Source organism: Muntiacus reevesi, chromosome 2 (genome assembly GCF_963930625.1).
Source record: "Muntiacus reevesi chromosome 2, mMunRee1.1, whole genome shotgun sequence".
In the NCBI taxonomy this organism is placed as follows: Eukaryota; Metazoa; Chordata; class Mammalia; order Artiodactyla; family Cervidae; genus Muntiacus; species Muntiacus reevesi.
This window is the reverse complement of record NC_089250.1, coordinates 157,717,284-157,740,668: the sequence shown is the minus strand read 5'-3', so window position 1 is coordinate 157,740,668 and position 23,385 is coordinate 157,717,284. Positions and strand designations below refer to the sequence as shown.

Genomic DNA, 23,385 nt, shown 5'->3' with positions numbered 1-23,385 from the left:
ACACAGATGGATCCTGAAAACATTATGCCAAGTGAAAGAAGTCAGACGTCAAAGGCTACATGCTCTGTGCTTCCATTTATTTGTCCTCCCAGTAAAGGCAAAACTATAAGGAAATAATCAGATCAGTTGTTGCCAGGGGTTTAGGGCAGAGAGATGGAATTGACCCAGAAGGGAATGAGGACACTGATTGAATATGGATGAGGCGTCTTACGTTTATAATATACTTTTCTGTATTTTCCAAAGTTTCTACAATTAGAATGTTTTAATTTTCTAATCAGTGGGATAAACCAACATAAAATTAATAACTGATGTTATGGCATCTATATTACCTTGATAATTCATGAATATATGGAAAAACAGTCCAGTAACATGTCATTAATAAGTCAACCATATATTCTCTCAGTATGTGATAAAAACTGTGCATATGCATTTATACAGGCATTTATGTACTCATACATTTACACTTCATTCACAGTGGGAGACTGGAGGTATTTAGTTAATTAAATGCTATGATGGAAAGAGTGATCTTATGTTAATCTCACTATAATAAAATATCCTTATTACTAATTATACCAAAATTAAACTTTCTTTAATGAACCAAAAGTATTCTGGGATCTCATGGCGCTTCAGGTTTATTATCACGTGCGTGAGTTATTATAACGTCTGAGAGTGTGGGGAGCAACAGGACAAATCTGCCAAGAAAGGAAGGAGCAACAGAGGCAGAGGAGAAGGAGATACTGATGTCATTCTCCACAGACAACAGACGGCCTGAAGCACTGACAATACCACAGACACCTGTGTGCTGTCTGGAGCACCTAGTGCGTGGCACATTTTCTTGCTACTTTTTCCTCAAATAAATGGACCCATCAAAAGCTGATGTACTTTTAATAAAATGTTCTCTGGGACTTCTTGAAATGTAATTTATATAAGGTAAAATTATTCTATTTCAAGAATGTACTGCCTAAAATTTCCCCAAAACATACACACAGAGGTCATAATGCATCATTTCAAAGAGAGATTCAAGGGTCACATATACCACATATACTTCAAAAATTCATACAGTTTTGAAAGTGAATGTTCTAACAAGAAGTCATAAGCAAAAAACTCATGTAAGGTATGTGTGAGGACAGTGGACAGGCATATGAGAAATCTCTGTACTTGCTTCTTAATTTTGCTGTCAACATAAAGCTGCTCTAAAAAAGTAAAATATGTTTAAAAAGTACAAAGGTTTAATAAGACTCAGTAATTACTCATTTGGAGTACATAACTCATTTATACTTGCTTTCCCCCTGTATGAAGATACATGTGTGCACGCGGACAACACGGTGTTTATATAACATTTTCCAATTTGTTCACCAAAAGACTTTGTTCACTCAAAATCACCATCTTCTCTAAAGAAAGCTTTTTCTCTGCTTTTATTTTGTTTGTTTTTTAAATTCTGGGACATTGTGTGTTTGTGTGTTAGAGTCTATTAAAGTGAGGTATGGAAGTTGTAATAGTCGATGACTAGAAGACATATCGGGCTTCCCCAGCGGCTCAGCAGTGAAGAATCTACCCCCAGTGCACAAAAGGCAGGAGACCTGGGTTTGATCCCTGGGTTAGGAAGACCCCTTCAAGAAGGAAATGGCAACCTATCCCAGTATTCGTGCCTGGGAAATTCTATGGACAGAGGAGCCTGGTGGGCTGCAGTCTATAGGGTCGCGAAAGAGTCGGACACAACTGAGAGACTGAACAATAATAACTCTGTCTCTTGAGCATCCATATTGTCAGCCACAGACCTTTGCATTCCCTACTACACTCCTTGTCCACTCCCCTCAGCAATTTTAAAAGAGGCTCTCATACCAGCATCTCCCATTAACTTGATTATCTGTATTCAGCTCTCCTGTATCTAACCCTGAGTCAACCCTACAAGGTGTTATCCTCACTTCTGATTCCACCTTTAAGACAAAGTCATTGTTGATGCTAAAACTCTTGCTAAGTTCCTTTGGGTTTTCTTTGCTGCTTAGCAATCCTTTTGTCACCTTAAGATAACGCTTTTCATTCACTTCTTCTTTTATTCAAACATTCTAATTTTTTTTTCTTTTCAGAGTAGAAGAATTAGTTGAATTCTACTACCAGATAGGCAAATTCTTCTAGGACAAGTGAACAGGAGAGACAAAGATAGAGGCAAGGGACACTGAGCACGGATCTGGTTATTGGCGTAAGAAGACATAGTAAGAATAAACAACGGACTGCAGGATACAGTACATTATGCAGAGGAATTTGAATTTTCACTGTAGGAGATGAGAATCCAATGGGGAATTTTGAGAAGGGTGATATAAATATTTGCACCCTACGAAGAAGACTTTCGTAGCAATGAGACAAGAAGTCTGGAAGAGGGAAGTAGATTGAGGGAGGGCAACCAGGAAGGAGAGTAACAGAATAGGATAAGGAGAAAGATCTTCAGGCTTGAAACTTGAAAATCGGTAGTGGGGATGAAGTGATGAATTTAAGATATGTTTACACTGAAGAACTGACAGAGCTCAATGACTGATAGAAAATAGAGACCAGATGAGGAGGAGGAATATTGGATAACTCCTGGTTTTTGCTCTTAACCAATTATCATAGCCTTTCAAACAAGTGTTATTCTTAAGGCTCAACCTTACACCCCCAGCTCACTCTAAGCAGGGGACCTTACTTCTAAAAGTACGATTAAAAAATATGGTCATCAAAGGTAAACTATCAGATGCAACTGCTCAAAGTTAATTAATTCATCTTTACTCATCATTTGCTTACCCTGCCTTATCTTTACAAAATTAATCCTTACACCCATCTGCTCTTAACCAATTATCATAGCCTTTCAAACAAGTGTTATTCTTAAGGCTCAACCTTACACCCCCAGCTCACTCTAAGCAGGGGACCTTACTTCTAAAAGTACGATTAAAAAATATGGTCATCAAAGGTAAACTATCAGATGCAACTGCTCAAAGTTAATTAATTCATCTTTACTCATCATTTGCTTACCCTGCCTTATCTTTACAAAATTAATCCTTACACCCATCTGCTTGATTCTCTTTCTGCTTTCCCTTCTCCTCGACCCTAACAAGTATTATATCTACTTCAAAATTTTTCTCCCAGAGTAACTTTCTTTTGAAACCACCAATTTCTTAACTAACTGTCTCATTTCCTTCCTTCCTTACAACATCATAGATGTCAAAACTGTAGTCTATCTTGCTATATCCACGTTCTCATCTTCAATCCAGTTCTGACGGTCTGTTTCTGCCCTTCAATAGAAACTACTTCCACAGATTTCATTACACAGAAACTTACATTACCATAGGTAAAATAGATAGCCAACAGGAAATTGCCGTATGACTCAGGGGCTCTGTGTCAACCTAGAAGGGTGGGATGGGGAGGGAGGTGGGAGGGAGGTTCATAGGGACGGGACATATGTATACCTATCACTGATTCATGTTGAAGTTTTACAGAAAACAACAAAATTCTGTAAAGCAATTATCCTTCAATTAAAAAAATAAATTTATATAAAAAGGAAAAGGTGAAAAAAAAAGTCATCAATGATTACACAGTTACCAAATTCCATCTCTCCGTAGTTCTCAGCTTCACTGACTGATTATGAAAGGGAGGCATTATTTGCCACTTAATCCTTTTTGGCATGGCATCTTTTTCTTAACTCGAATCGTCCAAAACTTTTCAATTTGATTCCTTCCCAGTCTGTCATTTAAGATTTTCTTTCCTTCTGTATGCCTCTAATATTTTAATTGTAACAATTTCCCGAGAGTCTGTCTTTGATTCTCTTTTCTCAAACCATGACTTCCAGTATGTATGAGGAACTCCCAGGATTCTGTCCTTCCGTCTCTTTGTCCGAGACATGCTCAAACTACCGCACAATTGCACTCATCTCACATGCTAGTAAAGTAATGCTCAAAATTCTCCAAGTCAGGCTTCAGCAGTACATGAACTATGAACTTCCAGATGTTCAAGCTGGTTTTAGAAAAGGCAGAGAAACCAAAGATCGAATTGCCAACATCAGCTGGATCATCGAAAAAGCAAGAGAGTTCCAGAAAAACATCTATTTCTGCTTTATTGACTATGCCAAAGTCTTTGATTGTGTGGATCACAATAAACTGTGGAAAATTCTGAAAGAGATGGGAATACCAGACCACCTGACCTGTCTCTTGAGAAACCTGTATTCAGGTCAGGAAGCAACAGTTAGAACTGGACATGGAACAACAGAATGGTTCCAAATCAGGAAAGGAGTACATCAAGGCTGTATATTGTCACCCTGCTTATTTAATTAATATGCTGAGTACATCATGAGAAACACTGGGCTGGATGAAGCACAAGCTGGAATCAAGATTGCCGGGAGAAATATCAATAACCTCAGATATGCAGATGACACCACCCTTATGGCAGAAAGCAAAGAACTAAAAACCTCTTGATGAAAGTGAGAGTGAAAAAGTCAGCTTAAAACTCAACATTCAGAAAACTAAGATCATGGCATCTGGTCCCATCACCTCATGGGAAATAGATGGGGAAACAATGGAAACAGTGGCTGACTTTATTTTTAGGAGCTCCAAAATCATTGCAGATGGTGATTGCAGCCATGAAATTAAAAGACGCTTACTCCTTGGAAGGAAAGTTATGACCAACCTAGACAGCATATTAAAAGACAGAGACATTACTTTGTCAACAAAGGTCCACCTAGTCAAAGATATGGTTTTTACAGTGGTCATGTATGAACGTGAGAGTTGGACTATAAAGAAAGCTGAACGCCGAAGAATTGATCCCTTTGAACTGTGGTGTTGGAGAAGGCTCTTGAGAGTCACTTGGACTGCAAGGAAACCCAACCAGTCCATCCTAAAGGAGACCAGTCCTGGGTGTTCATTGGAAGGGCTGATGTTGAAGTTGAAACTGCAATACTTTGGCCACCTGTTGCGAGGAGCTGACTCATTTGAAAAGACCCTGATGCTGGGAAAGGTTGAGGGCAGGAGCAGAAGAGGACGACAGAGGATGCGATGGTTGGATGGCATCACCCACTCAACGGACATGAGATTGGGTAAACTCCGGGAGTTGGTGATGGACAGGGAGACCTGGCGTGTTGCGGTTCATGGGGTCGCAAAAGTCAGACACAGCTGAGTGACTGAACTAAAATATTTCTATATTTAATCAGCTATTCAGTTCTGTAAATTCTACCTCTTCGTAGCTTTCAATATGTTTGCTCCTTTAAATTTTGATAGACACTAGTTAAGGGCTTAACTTGTCAGCTTGTTTCTCCATCTCAATTACTCTTCAAAACAATGCTACAGAATGCTGTCAAGGATAAACTTTCTAAAATCAATCACAAAATTCTGCTCAGAAAAAACTTCTGTGTGATCTTTAGCATCTTGTTAAAACTGACTTCCATGATATGTTCCAAGATCTTCTATCTTGAACCCTACAATTTTTTCCTCATTCAGCTAATTCTACAACACTCTTTTCTGTCTCTTGTCTTTTACTCATATTGTTCTCTCAGCTTCACAGGTCCCTTTACTCTTCTATCATCTTAGTTCTACTCATTCCTCTACCTACTGACATCTCATGTATCTTTCAAAGCCAAGAACAATTACTATAATTTTTCATGCAACATTCAACAATACCCTGAGTTTTAATTTTTTTCCTCTTCTTTGTGTTTTTTGTCCTTTTAGCATTAATCACTTTGCATATACATATATATACATATGATATACATTTATGGTATTTTTATGTCTTATACACTGGAGGGAAATCTTTCACATCAATGTATAAATTCCTAGAAGGTTGAGAAAGTATCTTTTCTATATTCATCTGTACTGATTTGCATATAGCAAGTTTAGTAAATATTCGCTGAATCAACTTATTATACTATAGAATTTCTACGATTGACTTTCCATTATGAGATATGGAAAAATAAATTTAGGTATTGCTTTTGTTTCCTAAAATGTGCTGGAGAAAGTCCTAAGTAATAATGACCCCTTCTCCATGAAAAATTGCATATAAACTACTTATTTGATAGTCTTCTCTATTTTTATATTTCATCAATGGTTAATCCAGTGCCTTTTTCTGTGAACCAAAAATTAAAAGAGGCCTAAAATAAATATGAACAAAATTATAAAGTATAAATATGAATCAAAGTCTCTGCTATGAAAGGGTAAAACTGTAACCCTTGATTAAAATGGAAATGTATATTAAGATTTAAGGTAAATTTTCAGATTTCATACCCTAAATTTTGACCGGGGTGCTATTTTATTTTCTAAGAAAGAAAAGTATGAGAACATATGAAAATGTTTGCTTAGCTAAAGTATAACATTATTGGTTTCTTAGATTTCTACATATAAAATATCTAGCACTACACTTCCAATATCTGGGATTATACTTTATAAGATTTCTATTTGATTTACCAGCATTTTACAGAATTTTTTCAGTCAGTTACTCCATTGAGGATATGAACTTGATCAGATTATCTACTAATGCATGTAATGGAAAGAAGGAAGAAATACAGGTTAAATTAGTAAGTGATTTTACATGAAAGATAAGCAAAAAGTATATTAAACAAAGGTATAAATTTAGTGTAATAACATCTACTATAGGGAACTATAGCCTAATAAAATATTTAAGCAGGTAAACTGTTTAATAAAAATCAGAAAACAAATGCTGCACACTATCAGATATATAACAAATGCTTCAAGACAAACTAAAATGTTAGAAAAACAAGATAAAAAGATACCTAGCTTTATGTTACTATTACTGAGTAATATGTATTAATTGACATTAATATTGGTTTTATGTTAATATATTAAATATCATTATTTTAGCATATATACAAGGAATGAGTGTTGGAAACTTTTGACATTATTCAAAGATACCCATGAATACTGGGTGTTCTTGGTTGCAGCAAATTTAATCTGGCCATAATTTTTTTTGGACGGGTCCAATATACTGTCTGTTTTATCTGAGAGTAGGTGAAAGATAAGAATGTTGGAAATTTAATCTTTTTTGTCAGAGCTGGAACACTGTCCTCAAGAATTGCTAAACTGTATTTATGATTTCCCAATAAATGATACTGTAGCCTACTTTACATAGCCACTTTTTATTTGCAAAACTGCAACCATGATATGACAGTATCCTTAAGTAATGTATTATTCTGCTGAATGACAGCCAATATGGATATAGGCAGTCAGGGTTATAAGCCTTTTGTATTTGTAAATGTTTCTGTTTATCATATCAAACACTGTGAGGTGAAACTGGGCTTGTCTTTTTGTTGTTGTTTATCCTCATCTTTATATTCTTCTCAATCATAGTTTATATTCATTTTAAGTGATTTAAGGCAAGATAATCTCAATGTTTTAATAGCACAAAGAAAACTTCCATTTATAAAATTTTAATTTTGAAAGTGCATAAAAATATAAATATATATTCTTAGCTTTGAACTCAGTGAATTCTGGATGATGCTAGCAGTATTTTACTTACAAGTACAGTTAATCGTTAATCTAGAGCATTTATAAAGCTATGTATTAAAAATATAAACAGATGACTTTTCTCAGGCCTAAACATATTATGACTTCTGATTATACTAATTTAGGGGCAAGCAGATTTCAGTAATTTAAGTATTGTATTATATTCATCCCATGTTAATGGGTTCTATCCTTATCATGTTAATTCTGAAGACTCAGTCATCTTTAATTCTTATCTCATGCTTCGTTCAATCATGAAATCCATTATAATTCTGATATAATTCCAAATCTTACAAATTCTAAAATTTTTTTGGAAGATATTTTCTGCTAAATGGTCGTGGTGAAGCCTGACAATTTTAAAAGAAAGACAACGAAAATTCTAAATGCAACTAGGGAAACTTGTTACTTCAAGAACTGTTTGTAACGCTTCTGTACTGTTTTATATTAATCCTTTTTCCATAGTATTGGCAATTGATGCCCTTGGGATATCAAGTTAATAAAATATTTAGTATACTTTGCTTTACCTGAGTATATATTCAAAGATCTTTATTTTGAAAAATGAGAGCTGTAACTGAGGAATACCTAAATGGACATGGGCAATAGTAGGAAATAAAAAAAAAAGTACAGGAAAGTACAAAAGCATTACTACCAGTTACTTCCTTACTTCAAGATCAAAGATGTGCATATAAAAATCTTTTTTTTCTAAATAATTTTCTTAAAATGAGAAAGTCTTCTAAAGCATTTGTTATGAAGAATGTGAGAAGATGTGACCTTAGCAGTTTCCTTCTCTCTACTACTAATTGAAAATCATCTCCTTCTTTGAAGCAAACAGCCCCTGTGGCCTATGAGTATTTATATGCAAATAGGGCTTGGGTCCTCTGACAATTCTAATTGAGGGAACTCCTGCTGAATAGCTACCCTCTTTGAACTGGGAAAGTGTATAGACACCAGCATCAAGACCCAGGGCAGGGATATTACAGAGACTTGGTCTAGAGAGCTCTGTAAACACCAAGAAGGTCAATATAATCCCTGACAGAGCATCCTAGGACTCTCTGGTCCCCAAGAGGCTAAGAAAAAGCATAATATGTGTTCTGAGTCTTTCTTGTTCTTGAGCATTAGGGAGTTAAAAAAGATCAGTAGGAAGTTGGTGGCTTGACTGTTTCTATACCACTAATCCATTTACAAGTAGGGAGACCCTCCCTACCTTATTGCCTGCTATTCCCTCAGAGGTAGTCAATACTGGAATCTCAGTAGTGAAAATGAATACAATTAAGCTAATGCCAAGAGAACAGCAATCCAAAGAGAAGCGAACCTGCACCCAGGGAAACTGAGCTCCTATTGAAGACAAAGCTATTAATAATATTTAAGCTATTAATAATATTTAAAGCTATTAATAATATTTGGTTACAAAATTATCAAATTCTAAGCATTGTAGTTAGGGAATGCTCCAAGCTGCTGCTGATGCTAAGTCGCTTCAGTCGCGTCCAACTCTTCACGACGCCATGGACTGCAGCCTATCAGGCTCCTCCGTCCATGGGATTTTTCAGGCAAGAGTACTGGAGTGGGTTGCCATTGCCTTCTCCGAGTGCTGTAAGACATGGCTAAAACTGAAGAGGGGAGCAGGGAGCGGCAAGCAACATAAAAGCAGAGCTTCCCTGAGGATAAAAGCTGATATAAGTAATTTACAAGATAAGAAAGCTGAGTTTGAGATCCCTGTGCCATGCCAGGGACCCTGGAAGAAATGGTTGGAGGAAAGCATTCTTTATTTAGGCCTCCAGGAAACCACAGATTAAGATCAAACAAATAAGAGTTTACAAGGATCATCAAACTCACGAGGAAATAACCTACAGTAAATGAGAGCCCATAGAAAGAAACTGATAGATTTAGATTTCCAAGGATTTCAGATATTAAAATGATCTTTTAAAATATCTATTTAATAAATGATCTATTTAATAAAATGATTTCAGATATTTAAATATTTTTATTATGTTTGGAATGAAATGTGAGGCAATAAAAACTAGCAAGCAAGAAGAGACTTTTGAAAAGTGCTAAGTGGATTTGAAGAAAAACCAAACTGAACTTTTAAAAATGAAAAAAAAAAGTCTGTTTAAAGATATCCAGTGGCTAGGGTAGAGAGCAGTTTATATACTACTGAACAAGAATTAGTGAGTTGTAACAAGGCTCTGAAGAAACAAGCCAGAAGAAATACAGAGAGAGGAGATGGAAAACACTAGCCTGAGAGATTAAGAGATTCTAAAGGTAGAATGAGATGATCTGATATCCAACTAATCAGTATCTCAGGAGAATAGAGAAAATGGAGAGAAAAACTCAAAGGGATAACTGAGAAATTTTAGAAGTAAACAGAAAGAAATTTTAAAAGGTCTGAATCCTTAGATCTAGAAAGCACAAAATAAGCCAAAGAGGATAAATACAAATAAATTTATGCTTAGGAAAATCACCATAAAACTGCAGAACACCAAAGACAAAGGGATTTTTAAAACCATTGGTAAAAAAAAGGATGACAACTATACTATCAGAAGATTTCTCAGTTGCAACAATAGAAGCCAAAAGCCAGAAAAATTTTCATGTAAGCAAAGTGTTTGAGTAAGGCACTCCTACTGCAAAGTAACTAGATGCTTGATAATGTGTATTTCCAAAACATTTTTTAGATTGTAAGCAATGGTGATGCTCCAAGGCCTTACGTGAAACTAAAAAGGAGGGCAATGGGCAGCAAGCTAAGAGTTTATCATCAGAAGACATATGCTAAAGGAATTTTAAAGAAAAATAATAGGCAGATGGAAACATTTCAGAAGGAAGCTCTGAATGCAAAGAACAGTGAGCAAAGAAAATAGTGACTATATAGGAAAATTTAAATAAATATTGATCATGTAAAACAGCAACAATGATAACAATGTTTAATTTCAGGGGTGACAAAACTCACAAAACTACAAATAAGATAATTATGATACATAAGATGAAAACAAGGTTTAAATTGTTTGAGGACCTTTCATTTATATTACGGAAGAGCTCATTATATTCAGACTGAAACTATACCTGCTAAAATTTTAAGAGTAATGGCCAAAAGAGGAGAAAGAGTGTGTAATATGCATATTAGGGGAGGGGAAAAGGAAATAATTATTTTAAACAATCTTCAATTCAAGAGAAGGCCATCAAAGAAGCAAAGATCATTTAAAAAGTTAGGATAAATATAAAGCAAGAGTAATATCTGAAAATATTACTAAACCAGTTTGATTAGTAGAAAAAAATAGAGAAAATATAATATTTTAATAGCAATATCCAGAAGGGAAATATTTGTAACAAAAAATTACAAACATTTAATAAGAGACTTAAGCAAAAAAGTTCCAACAGAGGGATGAAGGAAGATACTGAATAAGTTAAGAAACATTTTCAAATTTTCTGTAACTAATAAAAAATTTCTTAAGTAAACCAATTACTATCAGTAGATGATATTAAACAGAAGAGGACATGGGAATAACAGTTAATAAAATGAGCTAGGAGAAATACAAGTGGTTAAAAACAATATGAAAATATTTGAGTTTACTATTAATACTAATAAGAAGTCTGATGGAGAATATAACATTTCATATATCAAATTACCAAAATTGTTTTAAAATTGCTTTTAAAATACTTTTTGACAAAAAAGTAGGAAAACAGGAATTCTCATTCCTTGTTAAAGGTAGTTTGAAAAAGGACATTTCTGGAAAGTAAGTGAGCAATATATCAAGATGCATAAAAGGTCACAATTTTTGACCTAGCAGTTTATCTTTTTGCAGATTAGGATCAAGAGTTATGTACAAACATTAACTATAAGCCCTGTTTATAATAGTGTGAAATCAGAATCAAGCTATTTAAAAATAAAAGAGTCATATAAATTATGCTATACTACAGAACAAATTACAGGACATTTTAAAATCAAACTCAGAAGTACAAATTTTTCTTATTATAATGAGAAAAACAGGATGCAAAATCACGTATAAACTATACTTTGAATTTTGTAAACATACATATATGCAAAAGGAAAATGTTGGAAAGAAAGTTTCAGCAATGGATACTTATGGGTGAAATATTTTAATTTTGATTATTTCTGCATTTTTTTCTATAAAGAGTATTTATTATTTTCATAATCAGAACACTAAGAGTAAGTTTTAATAAAATATGAAGTACTGCAAGACAGCTGTACAATTTGAAAAAAATCAGAGACCCAGGAAATGCTTAGGCCAGCCATTGGAACTACTGCCCATGAAGATGCCAGATCAGGAATGAAATGCTCGAGAGGCCACTGGCTGCGCCCATCAGCAGAGAACTGGGTTCATGCTGCTCTGGGAGCAAAGCCAGCAATGCTCTTAACATGAGAGACGCTCACTGTGTCTGGCCTTGATTTAAACAATGTGTCTGTCACCTTTTTTCTTATGTAGTGTAATAGGTTGAACTGTCTCCATTACTCATAAGCACCAGGAATCAAAGAATATTACAAAATATTAGGTAACTCTGCTCACAAACAGCCTTAATACAGAAAGTACTCCAAAGACACGTTGGGGCCTAAAATGTATTCTCAATTTGAACTAAAATCAGTATATTGGAGAATGCTGTGAAAGAGAAATTCCAGAGCCAATCTGAGATTCAAACTCTGTTCCTGCTCTGTTGTTGTGGTTTAGTTGCTAAGTTGTATCTGGCTTTTTTGCCATTCCATTCTCTACTGGTGACTAAATTGTGATCTTGACCAAAGATCTTAAGTTCACAGAGTCTCCGTTTCTTCAATAAGAAACAGAAGAAACAAAATCTGCTTTGTATTTTGTAAGACTGACATAAGGCTCAAATGAGATTGAGATAGTGTATGTAAATAAGTTTTGAAAAACAGTATCTTAAACTCAATTTAAACATTTTACTTGTTCTCGTGACCTAGGAAGCTCAGGTTTAAGTTCCTTACTTTGACATATAATCTTTACCTGTATTGTTTGGAAAGCATTCTCTAGTGTAATGCTTGGTGAACACCTAAGTACTAACCTTGTAGAATAAGACCCAATGGTCATCTACATTTTCAAAAATTAAAATGTGGATAAATTAACCATGATGGGTAAAAACATTAACAGGGCAGTCCAGAATATGTATAATATGTATAAGAGTTTCTGTTCCCTAACACAGAAATGATAATTGAAAATGTTTATTTTGAATAACTGGCAAAATTTCAAGTTCCAACAGGCAGTCAATACAAGGGTCTAAAACTTAAGGGAAAAACTTAATACTTTATATTTTTGCTTTGTTGTTGCTTTTAACTTTCCCTTGTTAAAAAGAGCCATGCATACTGTAATAGAAAGGATAACACAGACATGCAACAAGAATAACCCATATGTGCCACCCACCTATACAACATTTATTATTAAGAATTTATTAGACCAGACTTTTTTCAATGTTTATCAAAAACTGGATCACAATATAAACACCATTTTGTAAAATATAATAAATTAACTAACAAATGCTTTACTTTGGGCCATTAAAATGGTTTCTAGTTTTTCAGTACTAGAGGTAGGAAGCAAAAAATAATTGGCTAAAATAATTCAAAGTAAAAATAGAAACAAAGAATAATATCCCAGCAAAAACTGTCAGTGACATTGGAGGACTCATCTAAGTTTATAAAACTGCCAACTCCTTCCGTCCTTCCTTCCTACCACTATTCTCCCCACAAAAAACATGAACAAGGAAAGTGCATTTTTAACGTCAAACTAAAGGACTATCAATTAACTTGTTTGTGATCAAGCTGTATACTTTTCATGTGACACCAGATCTAGGAAGCCTAGTCAACCGAAGTCACTTAATGGCCTCTGGTTCTTTTACCTCAGTTTCTCGTGGTTTCTGTCATTATCGAGGGAAAGCATGAATTTTTGTTTGAGAGGGTATACTAGAGACTGTGACTATTCCTCTTAATAAGTACAACAGCATCAGAAGGTCTAGATCTATTACAGTGGCAGTTAAGGAGAGAAAATTCTGTCTTCTTTTCTGTTTGGATCTCACACACACACAGTCTCTAGAAAGACTTTCAAAAGGAGAAGACATCATGACTTAAAAACAAAGTCCAGAATCAGACACTTCACTGCTGACATCCATTACCTCTTGCCTGGATTCCCAGAGAAGCTTTGTGACAAGCTTCTCTCCCTCTATCCTTGACCCTCATAGGAGAAACTTCGGGTTGATTTCCAGCCTCTAAGTTACCATGTCAGTTTTCTGCTAAGTTCCAAAGCCAAAGCCTTCATTTCTTTGCCTGAGGGCTTTCTCGGACTTCCTGCGAAAGGACCCTCAACCAGTGACTGGAGGGAGCTGAGGAATGAACCCTCGGCTCAGTTGCCCGGCTGTCCCTAGGGTGACACGCATTTCACCCCGACTCTGAGTGTCTCCACGGAAGTCAAGCCCTAGTTTACCGTAGTGGTATTAGCTTCTCTCCATTCCCTTTCTCATGGCTCCATTTCCCCACCAGCATATTCTTCAAATGAACCATCTTGATGTCTGCTTGTCAGGAAACCATCTGATGATATCACACAACAAACTATCCTCAACCCCAAAGGCAGAATGATCTTTTAGAAACAGATTACGTCAGCCAGTCCTGCAACTGATTCTCCTCTTCGCTTAGGATTGAACATCAAAGTTTTTACAAAAGGTCTACAAGACCCTGTATCTTCTGCCTCGTCCTGCACCTGCCCTGCGCCAAGCCTGCTATTTCATGCACTCGCCCGGCACGCCCACCTTAGCACCCCTGCGCTAGCCAGTCTCTTTGCTGGGAACACTCTCCCTTGAGGATCTGGCACCTGGTTAAGTCCTTTACCTCTTTCAAGCCTTGTTCAGCTCTCACCTCCTCAATGAGGTCACCCTGACCACCGCCGGATTCAATACGCACGCTCTCCCCCACCTCCACAAAGCTCTCTCCAAACCTTATCCTGTTTTATTTTTCTCCTGTTCCATTGCACTTACCACCTCCTAACATATTAAATAACCCGTTTCCCCTGTTAGAATATGAACTCCACGAAGACAGGGCTCTTTGTTGTGTTCCCTGATGCTTCTAAAGTGATAAGAAGAGTGCTTGACGTACATGCGGCATGCCATAAACATCTGTTAAGCAATTACTATAAATTATCATGCTATTCCTTAGTGGAAGAAAATTGATAAATATACACTATATGGGTCACAAGGTCATCACAAAAATAACCCTATTTTTTTTTACAATAAATTTAAAACCAACTGACAAATTGAGTTTGTAAGTTTATATATATATATATATATAAATTTATATTCTAAGTGTATTTATTAAATTTTAATAAGTTCTTAATTTTTTACTATAATTTAGAAAAATATAATGATTCAAACTTGCTTACAGATAATTTAGGGGGTGATTATTCACGCCATAATCTTTTTTTCACTCACAAAGAGTTTTTACACCTAGGATTTACTACACACAGTTCCTATGAAGACTGAATATTCTTCATCCATTAAAAAACATAACCAACTAACACAAACTTTTAGGAACACGTCTACTTCATAGAATAGGACATTTTGGTGTACAGAACCATTACTACAGATGCATCAAGTATAAGCAATTCTATATTATACCTATGTTCTCCCCCTGACAATATAGATGTGGAACTCAGAGTGGCACATGAGAATCCAATTTAAATTGAAAGAAATCCATTTCTTAAATTACCACATTATGAAGACTCAATGAATATTTACAAAATAGTAATAGCCAGCTAACCTATGGCTTTGGGTTGAATTTAACCTCTGAATTTTAAGAAAAACCCAGCAAAGGAATTTTAAAATTACTTTTATTTTCTAAGTTTAAATAAAGTCCTTAATGTTATTTCAGAATAGGCCTAGGCTTTATATTTTGCTGTGTAAGCACATCAATGCCACATCATACTAGGTTATGTATATAAAAAGAGATTTGGAGTGGATCTAGAGTACTGTGACAATGCAAAGTAAATCTCACATACAACATATAAATGTATATGTACACACATGTATGTGTATATACAGCAGATAGATAACTTCTACTTAGTAGTAATTACAAAATGCAAAGGAAAAAACAAAACATGATTTTAAACCTTATGCTTTACTTCTATTATTTTCCAAAGAATAGTAAATAAATTAGCAGTTAGAAGTCATTATTTATTTCTGATATTAAATTCACATAAGAAAACAATTTAAGCTCTAAAAATTACTGAAGGACAATATTTTCAACTTTAAATAAAAAAAAATTAAGTTGTCAATTTACTTGAGATCAGAAATATATGGATATAGGGAATTTTAAATATCAGAAATCATACTTGTTTATCAAGATGAAGAAAATTTGATATTGAATTTAGAATACTAAATTTATTTGAAGCATGGATAAAGGTACTCAATTAACAAAGCTACCATCTTAACGAGGTGCATGTTAAGATACTGTAAATTCTCCCAAATTGATTTACAGATTTTATACAATCCCTATTAAAGTACTAGTGAGCTTCTTTGCAGAAATTGACAAACTAATCCTAAAATTCCTGTCAAAATTCAAAGAACCGAGAAAAGCCAAACAAAGTTCAAAATGAATAAAGCTGGAGGACTCATATTTTCTAATTCTAAAACTTACTACAAAACTATAGTAATCAAAATAGAGTTGTACTGTCATATGATAGATCTATAGATTAATGGAATGGTAATGAGATGATAAAAATAAATTCTCACACTTACGGTCAATTGATTTGAAACAGGAGTCCCAAGATCATTCAGTGGAGATAGAAAGTCTTTTCGACAAGTAGTAAAAAATTACCATATTACTCAGAAATTCAACTGTTATTTACATATTCCAATGAAAAGGAAACAAAATTTGTAGACAAATATTCACAGTAGCATTTTTCAAAATATTCAAAAAGCAGAAACAGCACAGATGTTCATCAACTCATGAGTGCAAAAACAAACTGTGCTATATCAATAATGTGTGTGTGTGCATGCTCAGTCGCTTAGTCGTGTCCAACTCTTTGTGACCCCATGGACTGTAGCAAGCCAGGATCTTCTGTCCCTGGAATTTTCCAGGCAAGAATACTGGAGTGGGTTGCCATTTCCCACTCCAGGGCATCTTCCTGACCCAGGGATTGAACCCATATCTCTTCATTGGCAGGCATACTCTTTATCATTGAGCCATCTGAGACACCCCTCTTATAGCAATAATATCAAATATTACTTGGCAATAGAAAGAAATTAAATATTCATCCACAATGTAGAATGAAACTTGAAAACATTAAGGCAAAGTAAAAGAAGCTAGTCATGAAAGACCACATACTGTATGACTCCATTTATATGAAATGGAATGAAAATATACTAGAGGAAACTCATGTAAGGACAAAAACTAGATTAGGGCTTGTCTACAGTTGAGAATGGGGCTTGGGGAAAAAGAGAGGGGGTGAGAAGGGAGTTTCTTTATGGGAAGATGAAAACGAACTATAATTGATTTTTGGTGATGGTTACACGATTCTGGATATACTAAAAACCCGAAATTTCACAGTTTAAATGGGTAAATTTTATGGCATATGAACTACAATTTAATAAAGCCATTTACAAAAAGCCAACAAAACTACACATTGGTAGGTAGAACCAGATCTCCAGAAAACTTTCTGAATGGGAGTAGGTAGGTAGGTTTTATTCTTCTGTGACACTCTGAATTTAAATTTTAGAAAACAAGTGATACAAAAGAAATAGAGACATACCAGTTATTCATATAACTAGTAATAACAAAAGGATACAGAGAAGTCAGAAATAAATGAATAAAAGGACTACCAAGTAAATAAGAGCAAAAAGAAAGTAGCGGTAGAAGTTTTTAAACTCTACAAAATAAATTATTTATTATGTATATTTATTACATTTGTTCCTTAAGTTTATGAGTGTTTTATCTCAACTTACATCTGTATCATTTACATTTGTTTTTCTCTTGTGAGTTGAGTTTTAACAGCATTCAAGAATGCTTTAAATAGATGAGGAGAAAAATGAAGTTAGATTCAGATAGTTAGAGTTTTCAATTTGTTAAAAGTTCTGTACTAAAGTTATTTGAAATTAAAGGTCAGAATGAAATTAGAGCACTTACTGCAAAGTTAGAAATTAGAGCACTTCTCCCTAAGTAACAGAAGATATACCCACACATTATCTAATGTTCTAAGCTTCTGTGACAGCCTGTGATCTAGAGTAGTAAAAAATCAAGGACACAAAAGCTTAAAAAAAAAGAAACTTACTTAGAGAAATGTCTCTAAACACTGGTCCTTTGTATAGCATCATAAGGTCTGATTTAGTTCTATTTTTTTCAGAATAACCAAAAATTTTATGGACAAAATCAATTATATTTGTGCCTAGGTATTTGGAGAAGTCTATTTTTATATCCCTTGCTCTCCTCAAAGAAGAGCAAAGTCTAAATATAGCAACATGAAGTCAGTCACATAAGGTCACTTTTTAAAAGGTGAATAAAATATTTCAACTGTAAGGTATTTTTAAATCTTCCTGTTTAAACATCTTACCATGTATAACACAAAAAACTTGAAAATTAAGCCTAGAGTAAAATTACCATGCCTCAGAAGCTGTCATGAGTTGTTAATTACAATCTGTGGATTTTTGCTCTTTGGGAACCCCCATTATTTTCAGAAACCATGTCATGCACTATTTCAAGATGCGAATACCACATTTACTCGCACATAACCATTTCTCTTTCACGATACTCTATTTCCCCATTTGCAATATAATTCTGTACTAATATAGCCATAAAATAAAAATATTCACTATATTCTACAAACTTCAACATTCAAAAAGTGAGACTATGTAATTAAAATGCAACTCATCTCCACCCACCTTTTATAGTCAACTTTGTTAATAAAGATAGATGTGACCTGTTAACTGAGGGGTGTTGGGCGCTCCCAGGACTAAATACAGATGCTTTGTTTCTACCATCGTACCTGTATCTTAAATTCCTTCAGCTCCTATCTGTCAGGGAAAGGGTGCCAGGTGAGCAGTCTGTCACTCTTGCCTAGACTAACAGATTCTCCAGTGGCGTTTGTTACAGCTCATGTCATACTATTAAAACCATGTGCCTTGAAAATGGCATAACATATGTAGCCGAATCTTGTCAACTCTAGATAATCAGACTCTGTTTGGCTTCACAAGCAGATGCAGATTAGAGAAGTAATATAAATATGCAAATCACAGCGGTCCCCTTTGCCCACCACTGTTCCTACCTCTAATGCCCCTCGCAGAAAGTCTGTGTGTTCAGCTCCCACTTCCAGCGCTACATCAACAGACGCAAAGGGTCGGCTGGCCATCTGCTGTCGTTCTCGAAGCAGTTGCTGGGGGGTTAAAAAGCACTCGTTTTAAGACAGGTTTTAGGACATGTTAAATTCAATAATATCTAGTCCTGTTTGGAAAAACTGGCATCTAAAATTTAGAGGTTGTAATACACATATGCATATCTAGATCATTAAAAAGGAAAATTATGTCCTCCTCATGGCCTGGGTTATATTTCCTTATAGGCTTTAAATGTTTGATGCCTCCTGACTGCCATCTCACAGGCCTAGTGAAAAGCACTTTGAAAACTTCAGGTGAGAGGTAGTACTTAAGTAAAAACTGCTATTATGATGACAGGTATGCCAAGTCTTTCCACTCAAAATAACTCATGCCTTTGTCTTAGCTGAAAGCAAACAGCAGTACAAATGATTGAGAAAAGGGAATGAAAAGTTGTCAAAATGCATTAATAGCCAAGATCCAGTCTTGTAAGTTATCAAGATCCCCCCCGTCAATTGCTATAGCACCAGCAGGAATTTTTATTGTCAATGTTTTTAACTTTATTCAAAGCCATGGTGTTTATTATTTAAAGGAAAATGATTAGTAGGTTACAAAAAGGTGTCCAAGGGCTTCTAAAACACTGTCAGATATTTGTTTCTTCTCTTTGCGTCTCTTCTTGGCTTTGCCCAAACAAAAACCAATAAGCCAGCAAGTCCCAACCAAGTATTCAGCTAATTTATATTTCTGTCTCCTCTTGTAACTATAATATTCATTAAGTCATGATAAGAAAAAATTGATGACCAGTACTAGATATTGCAAATCTTGCCCTCCTCATTCGACACAGCTAATAAAATTATTATTAAATATTAAAAGTAGATGAGCAATGCAATTAAACACTCTTTCAAATGAGAAGAAAATCATATCACTGAAGAAAGACAAAATCCTTGAACACAATGAATGACTTCATTGTTCACAGAGATTTCTAAAGATTCACTGGCAGTAACTTAAAACATTCACAACTGGTCTTTGAATGTAAATGTACAGAGCACTGTGATGCATCATTCATAAAGTTCCCTTTCTCATGATGAAGGAACAAAAACCAACAACTGATGGAACTTGATTATTTAATATTTTTATTTTAACACTTGTGACACTGCAGTGACAGTGTTCATGTAATGAGCATCTCAAACATAATTTAAGGCCTTGCCTTTATTATTGAAGAGAGAACATTCACTTGCAAATATGGGACAGAAATAATGCAACTATTACCAAGCTAGAGTTCAAGGTCTTAAATTGTATGTATTTTTAGAAGAAGATACATAATGAAGACATATTAAAAACATATTCAGAGTAAAAAGCAAATGTGATCTAAATCACCCAAATTATTCACTTTAATATAAACTCAGACTTACACTATTAAAAATACAGCTGCTGGCCAAGAGAATCTTATTTGTGTCTCTTTCGATAGGAGTGGCCAATTGATCTGAATACTGTGTGTATGCAAAATGCAAACATAATGTTACTCCAAATACCTATGATTGCTAAGCGTAGAAGACACCACACTCTTTTTATATGGTAAAACATAAATGCACACACAGATATACAGACAGGAATACACAAACTGCCTCTGTTACAGTTAATATAATAATTCTCATGAGAAAACTATAAATTCTAGTTTGGATTAATGCAATTTTCTAACATTTGTATTAAAGTTTCTTCAGTTTTACTAGTTTCCCTTAGCTTATAAATGGCATCTCCTATAACTGATTCTTTAAAAAAATAAACAATTTCTGTTTCTTCACCTTGCCTTTTTGCTACACCTAAAAGTAAAAGCTCTACAAAATAAATTTAATGAGAACTCAATCCCACAGATTGTAATGTAAATCTATGATTACTCTAAATTCACTATCTTTAACAAAGAATAGATTTCTTTGAAAAATAATGTATTATTGTGACCACCTCCTACACTCATAATAAAGAAAAACTAGTGATTGATAGTTTTATTCATTTAAAAACGTGGACTAGTAGGACAAAAAGGTATTTTAAAAGATTCCAGTTTGTCTTCTGAGCATTGAGTTTTCATCAGTTTTTAAGAATTGAATGTTATTACAGTACTCTTGGCAAAGAGGAAAGACTGTTCTTGCCCAGGACCATAACACTGAAGTTTGTAAAACAAGATACGGTGAAATGAAAATAATTAGAGCACAAGACAGTGTAGAGTAAAGGTTACAAACAGGGAATTAGCCAAATTAATTCACTCTGGGCCACATAACAGAGGACGAGTTCGAGGACTTTGACTAGGGCACCAAGTTTCTGACTTTGGGAAACCTAATCCAATGGTTCTGACCAGGGAAACAGAGGGAGTAAAAAATTTTATCCTAAAACACTCTTGCTTTGATAGGATGGCCCTAAAATAATAATATGAAACAAAGTGAGATTCCTCATGCTACTAAATTCCTGGCTCTCAGCGGTGTCCTTAACAATTGCCCTTTCTTTCGCCAGTTAACATCTATAGGCATTACTTCTTGAATTTTGCCCCTTCTGTGTCAGAACAAAAGAGACATAAACAATTCAAAGTTTATTCTTACAACTCAAATTTCCTGGAAATTTAATGATGATATTGACAGGCAATTTAGTTAGACTCTCGAGTTAGAAGAATCTGTGTTTGAATACCTGGTTTTCTACTTAGTAGCTGTGTAAGGTACTATTTAGACCTCTGAATTATTTAGACCTCTGTAAACCTCACACTTTCTCATAGCAAAATTGGGCTATCAATAGTATCTACATCTACAACTAGCCCTGCGAGAACTTGTTTTGATTCCCAGTTTCTCCACCCATTACCTATTGCACCATCATATTACATAGACCTTTCTAAGGCTTATTCTCTCTATTAAACAGGAAGAGGAATACTATTAGAAGTTTTGCTAATACTTAATGCATTTGCACTGCTCAACACAGAATCTGGCACATTGTGAGAACTCAGTAACAGTTCATTGGTACAATTATTATGTTAAAATTTCAAGCCCTAATTTTGTCTTTAAAGATGGCACTCTAATTACCACAAGCCCGTTTTCTTCGGCACTAGTGACACATTTTGCTCTATTAGTCTCCCTTTTAACAAATGTTGCAAATTTATGAGACAGTCGGAAAATGTCATGATTGTGGTAAAAATGAATTTAATTTGGAACCGCTTCCTGCCATTTGTGACTAAGAATGATAAAAACTCAACCTAAAAATTGCAAGGAAATAGAGTACTTCCATAAGAACTTTCAAAAATTATTTGGTGGTTGTGATTTTTATATAAAATGAAGTTTGACATTTTGTATATAGATAAGAAGCCATATAACAGATGATCTATTTTATAACTAATCTGCAGTTGCCAATTATTCAGCAGAAAGAAAAGGCCAAAAGAACAAACTGATCATAATGCAACAGATTATAATCATGTTGCCGTAAACACTATGGTGAAGGACATTTTAAAATTATAGATCATGCTCATAACATAATGTTCGTTATGTATAATAGTTGCTTTATTATTCAAAATCTCTTACAAAACAAACCATGAAATTAAAAATAATATGAAAATCCATGCTTAACGATGGCAACTGAGAACAGTCATTGATTCAATCAAATGTATATATGAAATGCTTTCACATACTAATACTACTACAAATATCATATCAATCCCCAAAGTTCATGTTAATGACTTTTCCAATCACCTTAAAGCTAAACCACTAATGCATTTAGGATAATAATCTTTAAAAACACACACACTAAAAAAACAAAACAAAACAGTAACCAACTCATTTTCAGTTGTCTTCCTATTGCCTGCCTCCTGTATTCAGGTTCCATGTAGCCTCTCCCCACACCTCCAAATGCCCTTCCAACTCCATCCCAGGTGTGAAGTAATCATCTTCCCTACAAGTTAGTTATGATATTAGTGTGGCACTATCTCCTCAAACCTTCATGCTTTCCTGAAATCTTTAAGGCAGAAATTTATTTCTGTTTTTTATTTCATTCAGCACTTAGTTTGTAGTCAATAGTATTTGATGAATGGACAATGAATGAGTGACTTACAGTATAAAAATCTGTATCATCTGAATGTGACTGAAGGTAAGTTTTGATTAAACTGATTTTAATCATTTGAAAAGACCCTGATGCTGGGAAAGATTGAGGGCAGGAGGAGAAGGGGACGACAGAGGATGAGATGGCTGGATGGCATCACCGACTCAATGGACATGAGTTTGGGTAAACTCCAGGAGTTGGGGATGGACAGGGATGCCTGGCATGCTACGGTTCATGGGGTCGCAAAAAGTCGGACATGACTGAGAGACTGAACTGAATTGAACTGAACTGAATTAGGAAGAAGCTCTTAAAAGTATATGTCCTCTGATATTCTGCTTTCCTGGTGGCTCAGTCAGTCAAGAATCTGTCTGCAATGCGGGAAGACTTGGGTTTGATTTCTGGTTGGGAAGATCGCCTGGAGAAGGGAATGGCAATCCACTCCAGTATTCTTGCCTGGAAAATTCCACGGACAGAGGAGCTTGGTGGGCTACAGTCCATGGGATCATAAAGAGTCAGACACGACTGAGCAACTAACACAGTCACACTGCTC

The 23,385-nt window shown here is 34.9% G+C and overlaps 1 protein-coding gene across 2 annotated transcripts in view; it reads right to left on the bottom strand.

The window, feature by feature from the left end:
* ATRNL1 (attractin like 1) overlaps window positions 1–23,385 on the bottom strand; it is a 746,492-nt gene that overhangs the window by 242,304 nt on the left and 480,803 nt on the right. For both annotated transcript variants that reach the window (XM_065923396.1, XM_065923397.1), the window contains exon 27: window positions 18,728–18,835. In XM_065923396.1, the coding sequence (XP_065779468.1) occupies window positions 18,728–18,835 (108 nt within the window). The remainder of the gene's footprint in view (window positions 1–18,727; window positions 18,836–23,385) is intronic.